The sequence below is a fragment of the Lagopus leucura genome, unplaced genomic scaffold (assembly GCF_019238085.1).
Source record: "Lagopus leucura isolate 7727_CA_CO unplaced genomic scaffold, USGS_WTPT01 Super-Scaffold_100015, whole genome shotgun sequence".
NCBI classification, from domain to species: domain Eukaryota; kingdom Metazoa; phylum Chordata; class Aves; order Galliformes; family Phasianidae; genus Lagopus; species Lagopus leucura.
This window is the reverse complement of record NW_024962269.1, coordinates 4,636,358-4,649,377: the sequence shown is the minus strand read 5'-3', so window position 1 is coordinate 4,649,377 and position 13,020 is coordinate 4,636,358. Positions and strand designations below refer to the sequence as shown.

The following is a 13,020-nucleotide window of genomic DNA, read 5'->3' as shown; positions in this document are numbered from 1 at the left end:
TAGACACATACTTCCTCTCGTGGTTTCCTCAGTAGCAACAAACAAAATGCATGACCTTTTAAATGATAGTGTATGTTTTAGGGGCAGGTAAGTGGTGAAACTAAGGTGATAATTATCTCTGAGAAGTTGCATGCTGCAGCGAGTTGCCTTGCCAAAAACTCTGTAACCACATGTGATAAACTATGATGAATAGTTCGTTGTAATTTTGTCTTTGTGCTGTTTATTGATTTATTTCTTAAAAAAAAATAATCCGCAAATTGTATCTTTTTGAATACAAGCTGGACTGAGTAGCTGAACGCCTTCTGTCCTGAGACAGTCACTGAAAATCAAGCAGAACTTGTGTTAAATAAACACAGCCCCAAGTGTGGATTTTATGATATGCAGATAAAGCTGCACCAACAACACTGTAAGGCACTTGTAGTTTGCTGTTTGCTCCTGCCTGCTTGCTGTGTGCCCCACTATGCTGGTGCTGACTGTTGTGGAACCATGTTTTTAAATAGATTGGGACATTTTTTCCTGGAACTCTTCTAACTGCCAGTATGCCCCTTCTATTTCAGTCAAGATCATGTATATATGATATATAATATATGACATTTTATGCATAATGCATATACATGTAACATAAATTCTTATTTTTGTTGCCTAAGCTGTAGTCCTTTGCAGCTCCACAAATAGCTACATGGATGTAGAGTGCTGAACATTATAGCCTGAAAAGGGCAGTGGGACAAGGTTGCCTAAATTTTGTTGTTGTGAAAGACACTTCTCGTGAATATATTATTTCTTAAATGCCCGTAAGGCTCTTGATATCTGTTAGGATTGGTTTTTTTGTTTGTTTGTTTTTGTTTTTTAATTACTTGTAAGTACTGAGCAATGGGATGTGATAGTGAAAATCATTTAAGGCAACAAGGAAGATGATGTTAAAGTAAAAATATGTGATGGCAGGAATGAGACAATGAAGTAATGTTACTTAAGCATGTAGTTGGCAGAGGAGAAACAAAGTCTTCCTTGTGTGTTCTCAGATGGTAATTTTGAAAGATAAAAATACGTTTGTAATACATACAGACTTTAATACAGAGTTTAATTTCTATGTTGGTGTTTTAATGTTGTATCCTAACTACGTTTTCTGTGGTGCCGTGTGAAATGTCTGAAAATGTTGGAAAGCAGTTGTGATTATTTCCGCTTTTTTAAAAACATTGTTTGTTTTTTTGTTTTTTGTTTTTACTAGAATGCTGCTGTTCTTGCCAGTGAAAGAGATGCTGTGGAAGAGGTACGAAATAGTATAGAAAATCAAGTCAAAAAGCTGACTGAGGAAAACACGCAGTTGAAGAGAACAGTTGATGAACTAGAAACAAAAAATGAAGAGTTGCACAAACAATTTGATAATATGAAAGGAGAAGAAAGTTCAATGAAGGAAAAATTAAAAAGATATAAGGTAAGGTAGCAAAACAAGCCACTAAAGTGGTCTCTTTTTTAGTTGTGAAATATGTTTTTTAAGAACAAAAATTTACAAATAAGAGTGAACATGCATTATAACTCAGTTTATCTGTGAGCATTACTACATAGAGAAGTGGGAATTAGAGGTGTAAGACAGTCAGTGAATGTTGCTAAATATTTGCAGTTTTGTATGACTTCTTAAGGAATTCTGGTTCTTTGTGGGTATCAAACTGGAGGCTGTGCCTCTATTTCTAAATATATTGGATCCCTTATTTGCAGGATGAAAATCAACAATTAGAAGAAGCATTGAAATATGCTGAAAAAGAGGCAAAAGAATTGATGGAATTAAAAACATCTTTAGAAAGCCAACTAGAAAGTATGCAGGTAAGAAAAAGATCAATTAGAAATATTTGAATTTTAAATTTACCATTTATCTGAGTAACCTTGCTTTCTACAGAGTAGCATCTCATTCTTCTTGAAGTACACTTTGTTTCTAAGTGCCAGAATCATTGCAGTGTTAAAATACTTCATCAATCCCACAGTCTCATCTAACCACATTTATTCTCTTGCTAGATCTTTTTTATTATTAGTTTTTTCTATCAAAATTTCAGGGAGAAAAATCACAAAATAAACTATCAAATTCTTACAAATCTTTTTTAATAGTTTGAATGATCATTCAGCTCTGGGTGTATTGTATTGTATTTTCTGTACTAGAACATCAGTTTAGGTTAGTCTCCTCTATCTAGTCTGCTGTTTCAGGAAGTAAAATACATCTTAAAATCTCTGAATTGTTGAAAATATTTTTGAAAGTTAATGAGAATTCTCTTGATAAAGAAAATCATGTGACTATTATGAACCTTAACCACAGCACGTATGGTACTGCAGTATATTAAAAAATGTCAGCCGTACCAACATGATACATCCTATAGGATATCTCAGATTTCAACTGTAAAATATAATTTACCAGAATGGGTGGCTGGAAGGTGACAAGATCTTTACTAGGTCCAGGAAATGCTTCGTCCTGTGATTCTTAAAATACACCAACTGGCTCAGCATACAGTGATGCTCTACAAGAAAGATGTGGGCATGAGAGTTTTCAACAGATTTTGGAAGATCAGAGTACAAATCACCTGAATTTCAATATCCATGATACTCTGAAGCAACATTACTGCTGTCAGTTTATTCTTAATCTAATTAAAAGCAAACTCACTGAAACTGAAATTTTTCCTCGGAACGTATCTAGGGTTACATTTTCTGTTAGAATAATTATGAGTAAAATGTCACAAAGCTCTCTAATTTTTGGTAATGTTCTTAGGATTTGTTTTCTCATCCTTCTCTGTAATAAACAGTGAAAATAAAACAGAGGATGAAAATGGGAAGATAAAATATGTGAAAAATACAGGTTCCTTCTCAGGACTATGACTCAAAGGAGAAAAAGCTAGATTTAATTCTCAAGGGTCTCTATCTACTACATATCTGAAATTCAAGCAAAAGTTAGCAAGACCTGAGGGAAATTAAGGTGACACCTTGCTTGCATTAAGCCTACTATATTTATTATTTAAATAGTTGTATTTATTCACGTCTATTATCAAGTTGGTAATTGCCCTATTTAGTAGAATAAATTTCTTCTCATGGTGGTAATTAATTTTTTGTTGATAACTCTGCACTAGAGAGTTCAACCAGCTTATTGTCTCCAATGTTCAATTGCCTTTTCAGTGTGCTACAAATGCAAAAACTTCCTGCTGGTGACATTATTCTGCCATAGTATGTTCCACTCATCTGTGTCTATGCAGTTTGTTTCTCAAGGATGTGTAAACAAACAGTAAAGGTAGATGATCTGTGAAAAGCTGTTGGGGAAGGGCACATGAGGTTTTTATAGCCTGCTCAAATATGGCGTGTTAGCAGGGTCCCAGGAATTCAGCAGCTTTCAGAACTGAAATGCTGAAGTTCAATCTTTTCAAGGTTCTGAAAATCCTTTGGTGCTATCACACAATTGTCACAGAAGTAGGCTTTGCAAAATAACATCTATTAGCCCCCAGCATGTTTTTGGATTATGTGTACACTCCTTAAGCACCTGCCATTAACTCCTGTTTGTATTAGAGATGTCTTTATTAGTAGGTTATATAGGGATTTAAGGGATCTAAAGAAACTCTTGTTTTTAACGATTGTTTTTAACAATATTTTTTTCTCTTATAAGAATATGAATTTGATCAATATATCTTCATGTTATAAGAGTAGGAATTTTTTTGTGTGTTTCTAAATTACCTTGCCTGAAGAAACACAAATGTTTGCACACTTACAGCATTTTGATGTGCAATAAAGCACCCTCTGTATCAGATGTTCAACAAATCTTTAAATTTGTAATAATGAAATTGAAATTTAAAACTATATTTTGCAATGCTTTTTAGATTTTGTTTTGATCTTAATTATTTACATTTTTCTGTTGAAGCAGCTTTAACTGTCCATAACCTGGTGGTAGTCAGCTTAATGGTGCTTCTCAGACTTCATAAAAACAAACTCTTCCTTAATCTTGTAGTTTCTGTTTACAATAGGGCCATTAAGATATTTTACTATGAAGGAAGAAGGAAGAAGTAAGGATTCCAACACAGAGATGTAAGATAACCTGCTTTTCTTTTATTAGAGTGAACTAGTGATGCTCATTCTACTGATGAACAGTATTTAGAAACTGGAGGGTGGTAAATTCTTAAACACACATCCTGAATATGATAAGAGAAATATATGGTCTGTTTGCATATGCTCCTGGTACGTGAGCATGCAGTGTGGCTCTGCAGATCATTCAAAATGTAGTCTAGATATGAAGGTATGTTTTGAAGATTAATGCCAAATCTTTAGGAAGGGAATTTCTGTGCCAGATGCAGCAAAGTTCTTGTTCGTGTGTCTGTCAAAACAAGACAGCCTTATGATGAGAGTGTGTAAGTGCTATAAAAGCACAGCAATGGAAAAAAAACCCACAATTATTATTTTTCACTCACAGTAGAAATGTTGTATTTTTTTTCATTATTTTATTATTTCATTTTGTAGGAAAGCGAATTTTGTTGTTGAAAATACTTGTAAGGGACACCTGAAGTGGAATGTATTGGAAAATTTGAAACCAGAAATGAGTATTAAAACTTGTGTAGGAGGTTGGACTTGCCAACATGCGTGCAATTGCAGAAGAATGTGCATTTGCATATAATGGAACCATGAAAAGGGACTATGTTTTTTTCCTATGAATGTTGCAGCAGTGATCCAGAATATACAACAGTGATAAAGCATCACTAAAATATTGTTTATCCTACACTGCCTAGCAAATTGTAACTCTGTTAACTTTTTTTTAAGCTATTTAATTTGTGTTAATTTTGAAAAAACTGGTGGCATTATTGCTGCACAGGTGTACTATATAAAATATCTTTAAGCTGTTAGAAAAGAGGCTCAACGTTTAATTAGATATGTATTTTAATCTACTGCAGGAGAACATCCGCTGTATTTCACAGGAACGACAGCAGTTAACCCAACAGTTAAAAGATGAAACTCACCAGAAGGAACAGCTGGAGAAGATAAAGAATGAAATGGAAAATGAACGATGGCAACTGAACAAGACGGTTGAAAACTTACAGGAGGAGGTATGAGTTCACTCAAAAGAGGCTGCAGGGGTCTAAAAATTTAATAGGCAGAAGCAAATGAGCTGCCAAATTGCAAACATTTAAAAAAAAAAAACATAAAAATAAATGAAATGCAAACTTGTAGTTTCTTCCTCTTAAAGACTATTAATACAAGCTCTCAGGGCTGGAAATGTAGTTGGAACACTGCTATCTCAGAACACTTTTGTAAAATAGCTTTGTTAAAACAAAATCCTAGAGTTGAGTTTAGTTCCAATTTACTGCAGACCAAAGCTCATCCTGGATCAGCTCTGTTTCAAAGACTGACAACTGATTTTCAAATTGCTTTTGCATTAGAGCCTTAGTTTGCCATCTGTGTGTAAACAATGCAATTTAATATTCATATACTGAAGCGTTACTACATTTCACTGTAAATGTTTGATAAATATTTGTTTGGGAACTCTGGCTTGAACACTGAAGCTTGAGACAAACATCTTTTAGTGGATTAATCATGACAGAACCTTTCATAGCGCTGTGTTAAGGAGAAAAAAATCTGTCCATTTTTCCCAGATGGCTGAAATAGTGGAGGCCTCAAGAACATCAACTGTGGAGCTTCAGAACCAGCTTGATGAATACAAGGAGAAAAATCGCAGAGAACTTGCAGATGTGCAGAGACAATTGAAAGAAAAAAACCTTGAGGTAGAAAAATCACGCCTGACAACCATTAGAATGCAGGATGAGGTAATGTCTCATAACTTCAGTGATTAATTTTAACCTTTGACCTAGAATTATGTTCAGATAGTTTACCAATCAATGTATGTTGGCTACCACTGTTTGGTTTTCTTAATTCATCAGGAGAGACTGATCTCCATCAGTGTACTTCAGTGTTTCATTTTTCATTAGGATAATCAATGTAATACTGCGAGGGAAATGATTTCTTGGACAGATAGATAACTGCAGTGTTTCAGAAATGGATGTATCTCAGTGATATGACAAGGATTCCATTCATGACCTGCTGCTCTTTTAGTGTCTGCTGCTGAGTAAATTCAGAATGTAGAAATATTTTTGATTCAGGAAAAAAAAAAGCGCACAGCTATTTATAAAAAACAAAGCAAAAAACCACAACCCATGTCTGACTCTATTTTAAATGAACTGAATTACGTTCTTTTCTTCTTTTGTATGAGCCAAATTGCAGATTTAAATGACATAGGTGTATGGGGAACCAGCCACAGTCTTGAAGTTTTTAGCTTTAAGCATGTAGATTTTGCTACAAAATCAATCCAGTCTTTTAAAGATCTGCTTATACTTGTACCATAATTGGAAAAGCTATGAGAGTAAACTAGTTTCAAATTTCAGTTGTTTTTTTTTTTTCCCCCCACGTACAGAGTATTTCAATAGTTTATTTTTTTTTGTTTAAAAACTTCTCTTGTATTGCACTCTCCCCTTAACAAACTTGTTTGAAATGCAATTATGAAAAATACTTCTGGTGTTTCTTGTTATAACTACAGGATACAAGTACAAAGGAAAAAAGTCAGAACAAAATTAATCCTTCGTTGTTTGGCAAAAAGATAATCAAAACTCTAAGAGAACAAAATACTTCTGATTGATGAGTTGTAAGCAAAAGGAATTATAAGTTTCACCTAAACAGCCTCTTGCTACTTTCACGTATCATAAAGGTTTTAGACAATTTCCTTGAGTACATGCTCTTTTTAAAGCAGAAAACTTTTCTCCTCAGCTCTTAACTGTAGAGCAAGTAACATGTGGATGTGTTAGCAATTGTGCCGTCAGTATTATGCTGCCATTGTGATGCTTCATAAAGAATGAAGTACATAATTATTTAAAAGCTGAGATACTGGCAGTCTAAAAGGAAAGGATCAGCACTGCAAAAAAGCCAAAGATATAAGCATTTACAAAATGGTAGAAACTTTGGCTTGCTACAGTGGGATAAAAATAAATACAAATACAGCTGTGTGTAATTATAATTGTAAAACCTTTAGTTTTAAGCAAATCTTCAGATGTGATACTTTAATCCATGTTTATTTTCTTTGTGCCGTCTTGTGGATAAATCAAAAATTACTGTGAAAAGCATGTAACTTGATGCAATTACGTTTATGCTTCCAAAACTGTTGTGATTTTAGTCCTGCTTTTTAAATCATATGTCTTATGTAGGAAAAGTAAAATAAAATGTATTATTGCAATCTTTTTGTTTCAGATGCGTCTCCTGGAAGAAAACTTGAGGGACCACCAGAGAGCTCAAGATGAAGCAATAACAAAAACTCAGTTGTTAGAACAGACTGTGAAGGGTTTGGAGTATGAACTGGAGGCCAAAAACCACCTGAAAGATGACCGAGCAAGACAAATCAAATTAATGGAGGTAAAAGTTTATTAGAGTTTATTAAAATAATACTTTTATTTCATATGAATGTATGAGGGAACAAAATAACTTTGTTGTTGAAAATTTGTAAAATATTATTCATCAAGTATATGTGTTAGTTTTTTCCCAGAGACATTTTCCCTTTTCAAGCCCATTCTTTCAAACAGTTTGAGTCCTTGAAGTTTAAGGAGGAATGGCTGGGTAGCAATCCCAAAAAGGATGAAAGGATGGGAAAACAGTGTGCCGAAAATAGGTTTTTTTGCTTTTTTTTCTTTTGTTCCATTTAGGATAAATTATCTCACCTGGAACTTGAGCTTGATGAAGAAAAGAATAATTCGGATTTGTTGTCTGAGAGGATCAGTAGATGCAGAGAACAGGTATTCAGAGAACTTTATTTTGTTGAAGGTTTATAACCATGATTGAACATACTCCTCCAAATCACCAGACTATTTTTTTCTTGTTTTTATAACTGGTAAAAAAGAAACATAATTGAGTTACTAATTGCCCAGGATTATCTGCAAAAGTTATTTCATATCGCAGACAGAACTCAAACTTTCCTCATTTCTGTTCTTGTAAATATTCATTTTCTGTACGTTCCTAGAGAAGGTAGCCTTTTACCCACAAAATTTTTGGAATAGAGGCCAGTTAGAGATATCATTTAGAGCACTGTAAAATAGAAGGAAAAATGTAAATTGATCCTCACAATTCTTGAAGTTTGAAACTTTAGAGCTTGAAAAAAATTATTTGGATTTCTAGTGAATGTAGGTATAAAATGTGACTAATATGTGGAATTCTGATCTATACCCTGGCAACACACACAGATGATTGTATGTTCTGTTAATCTCATACGCTAGTTTCAAAAGAGTAATTGCAGTAATGAAGTAGGCCATCATAAGAGAATCCTGATTGCAAAGAAGTCAGAGCTTTGGAAGTTAATTAGTGAAGTTAGCTGAACTGAAGATGCTGGCCAGTTTCAGCAGAGAAGCAGCTTTATTTTAATCCCAAGTGTTAAAACTGATTAAGGTATGCTGAAGAAAAGATGGGTAACAAAAAGTTTTTCCACATAAAAACATCAGTCGTTAGTTTGAGAAATGTTCGGTCAATAAATAAAGTACCCAAAAAGAGAGGAGAAAGGATTTATTAACATAGTTACATCTCATGGGGCAGAAAACTTAAAGATGCTGTAAGATTTGCCAAGGTAACTTCAAACAAATGATAAAAAGGTTCTTGACTGTCTGAAGAGAAGTTGTGACAATTGTATGTTTAACTATAAATCAATATAAAAAGTAATCCAGATACTCTCCCTGAGATTAATGAGTATTTTGCCCGTGTGTTTATTAAGGTCAGTGGGTGGGGGGAGGTGGAATGAGCTGACAGAAATGCGGCCATTGAGCAGGATATCACCAAGTCTAAGAAGATTTAGAAGTTCATTATTCTGAAAAAAAGACCTTAAGAATAACATTTGAGATTTCTGAATGATATAACAGGAAATTATAGGTCCTGTAACAAAGATCAGTAATAAATCAGAAAAGCAGAGAGTACTTCCTGAGGACTGAAAAAGTAACTAGAGCATCCGCAAGTCCAGTAGTCAGTAGTATGCAAGTTCTTGTGTAGTTCACAGGAAGGAATTTGTTCTTGTGGTTGTCTTAGAGTGTCAAGGTATAGAAAAATGTTCTCTGCCTTAGTTTTACGTTCTGAAAAATATGGAACTAATTCATGATTTATTACAGCTTGTCTACTAGTATAGTTTTATGTTAAGCATCAAATCTCATTAGCAATTTCCTAGAAGTCTGGGAAACAGTTTACTCTGAGATATACAACTCATGATTTTCTGCTCTAATTTCTTTCTCTATGAAACAGATTTGCTGGCATTCTTTAGAATAGCTTTAATTTCAGAGGGAAAATAAAAAATAAAATCATTTGTCTTAGTTTCAATTGGGATTAAATTGTTTTCTTCAGAGTGTCTGGTATGATACAATGTTTTGGTTCTAGAAGAAAAACAATGTTGATAACACATGAATGTTTATAGTTGCTGCTAAGCAGTTTGGTACAGAACTGAGGCCATTCTCTGTGAAGGGCCCAAGGAGATGGGAGGGAACAGAATTAGGACTGTCTTAAACTGGCCAAAAGGATGTGCCATACTACATGGCATCATACAGAAGGAGTTTTGAAGGGGATGGGTGTTTGTCTTTCTCTCTTCCACTGCTCAGGGGGCCAGCTGAACATTGGTTGGGAGGGGTGGTGCGCAATTGCTTGTGTGCCACTTGTTATATACATTTATATATATGTCTTTGTCATAATTATTATCCTTTTCCTTTATCTTAGTAAATTGTTTTATCTCAACCTACAACTTCTACTGATTTTTTTTTTTTTTTTTTTTTTTTTTTTTCCTCTCTCCCCCATCCCACTCGGAAGGTGGGAGGAGTGAGTGGCTGTGTGGTGCTTAGCCCTGTGCTAGGTGAAACCACAGCATGATTCTAAATAAATGTGCTAGAGTTTGGCTTCCAATCCATGCATCCTCAAAACATCAAGGCTCCAGTGCTGCTACTTGGGACTCAGGTTACTGGGATTCTGTTTGATTGTGGTATAGTCTTTTGCTGTTACTTTATTGATGTTCCACAGACTCTCAATGAGTGAGGAAGTGAAACAGAATTTGAAGGACCCATAATAATCTGAGGTCATGCTATTGTTAAAGTAGGAAGCCTTTAGTGCTGGAGTCTATGCCTGTGTTATAAGCCTGGATTAAAAACAAATTTACTGGTAGCTGCACAAGTGAGTACTATAGTAACTTAATATGCTAGCTAAATAGAAACCTAAAATATAGATGGGTGACAAGAAAAGAAAGAAAAAAAGTTACATAAACAACAGCAACACGGTTTATTTTGAGGTCTGAATTTTCTCATTTCATGCATGAGTTACAGAATTTGCTTTGTTTTGTTTTTATGCTAGAATGACTAAATGGCCAAATTACTAAAGGGTATTTCAGGGTCCGCTAAGCGTTTATAATGACATGAGAAATGATAATGGATTTGTTTTGGTAATATCTGTGTTTCTGTAATTTTTTGTTATTATTTTAGATGTGTTATTTTAATATATTGATATAGAAGTATAATATTCAAATTACTAGTAAAACCATATTGAAATTACTACTTGTATTTTACATGAATTACGCGCATTTTATATTTGATAATCATTGGCAAGATTCATGGTTCGCATTTCATTTACTGTGAAATGTTATTCCCTTTTTAACTGAAATATCCTTTTCAATCTGTTAATGGTAGCATGAGACATTCTCATCTTCCCTAACTCGTTCTCAAGAAATACTGTGACAATACGGAAATTTTCAATTTTTGCTGGCTTTCTATCTAAAAAAATTCTGTGCTTCACTTAATAAAATTCGTCTACTCTGAGTTCATCATACTGTCTTTCTGCTTTGCCACCTAACCTGAAACACAAAGAATCTCATTGTTCAGCTCTGCTCTGTTTTAATGTACATGGGTAGGAAAGTGCTTGTGTGAAAGAAGTGGTTTCCACCTCTGAAAATGAGTTTTACTAAAAATTCTCTGCAGTGAATGATAGTCACTTTGCACACTTCTGCACAGATTTTAGCTTGAAGGTGAACTTTGGAATAACTTTATTCCTCTATAGTGATACTTGTGATTCACTAATTCCTATTTCCTGCTCCAATAGACTTGCTCAATTATCCCAAAAAGAGACAGAGAAGTCCTTAGCTTTGTATATTTTTCAATAAAGGGAGAGTCCATGGAGGCAGCTCCCCTGTAGTGGTTCTCACAGTATCAGGGGCAGAGCACCCTTTTATCTTAACTTCAGCAGCACACTGTCCTTCCTCCTTTCTTCACTGGCTGAAGTACTCAGAGATTGCAGACTTCCTTGTCCACCTAATATATGTTCTCCTTTGTGTGCGACTTCTATCATATGTAGCATGTACAGTTAACCCCAACTTTATGCTGCCAGGGGAGAGAAGTGAATATTAATTACTCTATTAAGCCTGCTCAGCAAGTCTGAAGTTTGTCAGTTCGTGTTGTCAGTCTACCTTTGTAGCTTCTTCGGGTCTCAACTGGTTGTTCTTTCTGATAAATCTTATTTAGTGAGAGTTTCAATTGGTTTCTCTTTCCAATAAGCCTTATTTGGTGAGAGTGCAGTTATTCAAGTGGAGAAGAATTTGCAAGCCTTTACAAAATCTGCAAGGATGTTGAACACCTGGTTTGCAAGCCCCCTTTCTCTCACTAGAATATAAAAAGACAGCAAGAGGCAGAGACAAAAAGAGGCAGTAAAAGTTCTTATCCTTGCAAAAGTTCTTATCCTTAATTGCACAACTATTTTTATCTTTAATATAGCCATTATGTTTTGAAAAGATCATAACAGCAGAAACATAATCTTGATCCTCTGTTGCATTTTCATAATCTTTGTAGAAGATGGTGTTGACTTGATCACTGGACCTTTTCATTACTAATGAAAGCATTGGATCCAGGTTGAATGGGGCTCTGAGCAACCTGGTCTAGAGGGAGGTGTCCCCTGCCTATAGCAGGAGGGTTGAAACTAGGTGATCTTAAAGGTCCAACCCAAACCATTCTATGATTCCATGGTTCTTTCTTTGCTGCTGATCTGTGTTGTTTCTTCTACACAACCTAGAGCTTATTATCACCTCATTATCGTGTAATTTTCTTCTTTAATTATTAACACATGAATGCCTTTCTTAATTTGATCCATAAAGTAATCTTTGTTCCAAATTCCTTAATTCTCAACTATCTTGTACAAATGGGGTTGCTACTCTGTACATATGTTGCTTCATCTTGTTCTTGTTCTCTGAGCAGTGGTATTGCCTTGGATAAAGTATGCGTTAATATTTATTTCTATATTGTACGCTCAGACTTGTTTCTGGTTGATTTTTTGTTGATATAAGAATGGAGGATGATTTAATACTTAAATTTTGTAATAGGTTCTTAGAATTGCTTTTTATTTTAGTTTTGTGTGTGTTTTCCTCAAATCATAGAATCTTAAAACAGTTTACGTTGGAAGGGACCCTTATTGATCATCTAGTCCAGCCCTAGTGCTATGCTCAATTAACTCCTATGAGAATTTTTTATCTCAGAGGTTTTCATGTTTTTGTTTGTTTCTTTGCATACATACATACCACTCTAATTACCAAAGAACCCATGGGAAAGTGGACAGACAAAACCAACAAACAAATAAAAACTAGCCCATATCCAGAGCTTGTGCTGAAACTGCTAAGTCACTATAAAGCTGAAATACCAGTTACTCCTTAGCTGTCACAGTTTCCCAAAAATCAGAATTCTTTTAAGTTTATTCATTACATTTGAAAAGTGTAGAATATATATGTATATGTATACACACGTGTATGTGCTAAAATACATATATACACATGCCTGTGTACACATGTATATATGCGCATGTACCTCACATATGTATACACGTGCATACTTACGCATGGAAAAATCAGTAATGTTTATATGGAAAAAAGGTCTAATGTGAGTGATTACTTTGAAGTGTGTGTGTATATGCATATACAAAAAATAGAACCACTGATGTAAAAGACAACTGCACATATTCATTAAAACTTTGAGAACACGT

The 13,020-nt window shown here is 34.5% G+C and overlaps 1 protein-coding gene across 5 annotated transcripts in view; it reads left to right on the top strand.

The window, feature by feature from the left end:
- CGNL1 (cingulin like 1) overlaps positions 1-13,020 on the top strand; it is a 52,667-nt gene that overhangs the window by 32,721 nt on the left and 6,926 nt on the right. For all 5 annotated transcript variants that reach the window (XM_042875799.1, XM_042875794.1, XM_042875798.1 and 2 more), the window contains exons 9-14: positions 1,226-1,432; positions 1,714-1,818; positions 4,905-5,057; positions 5,604-5,774; positions 7,246-7,407; positions 7,695-7,784. In XM_042875799.1, coding sequence (XP_042731733.1) covers positions 1,226-1,432; positions 1,714-1,818; positions 4,905-5,057; positions 5,604-5,774; positions 7,246-7,407; positions 7,695-7,784 — 888 coding nt within the window. The remainder of the gene's footprint in view (positions 1-1,225; positions 1,433-1,713; positions 1,819-4,904; positions 5,058-5,603; positions 5,775-7,245; positions 7,408-7,694; positions 7,785-13,020) is intronic.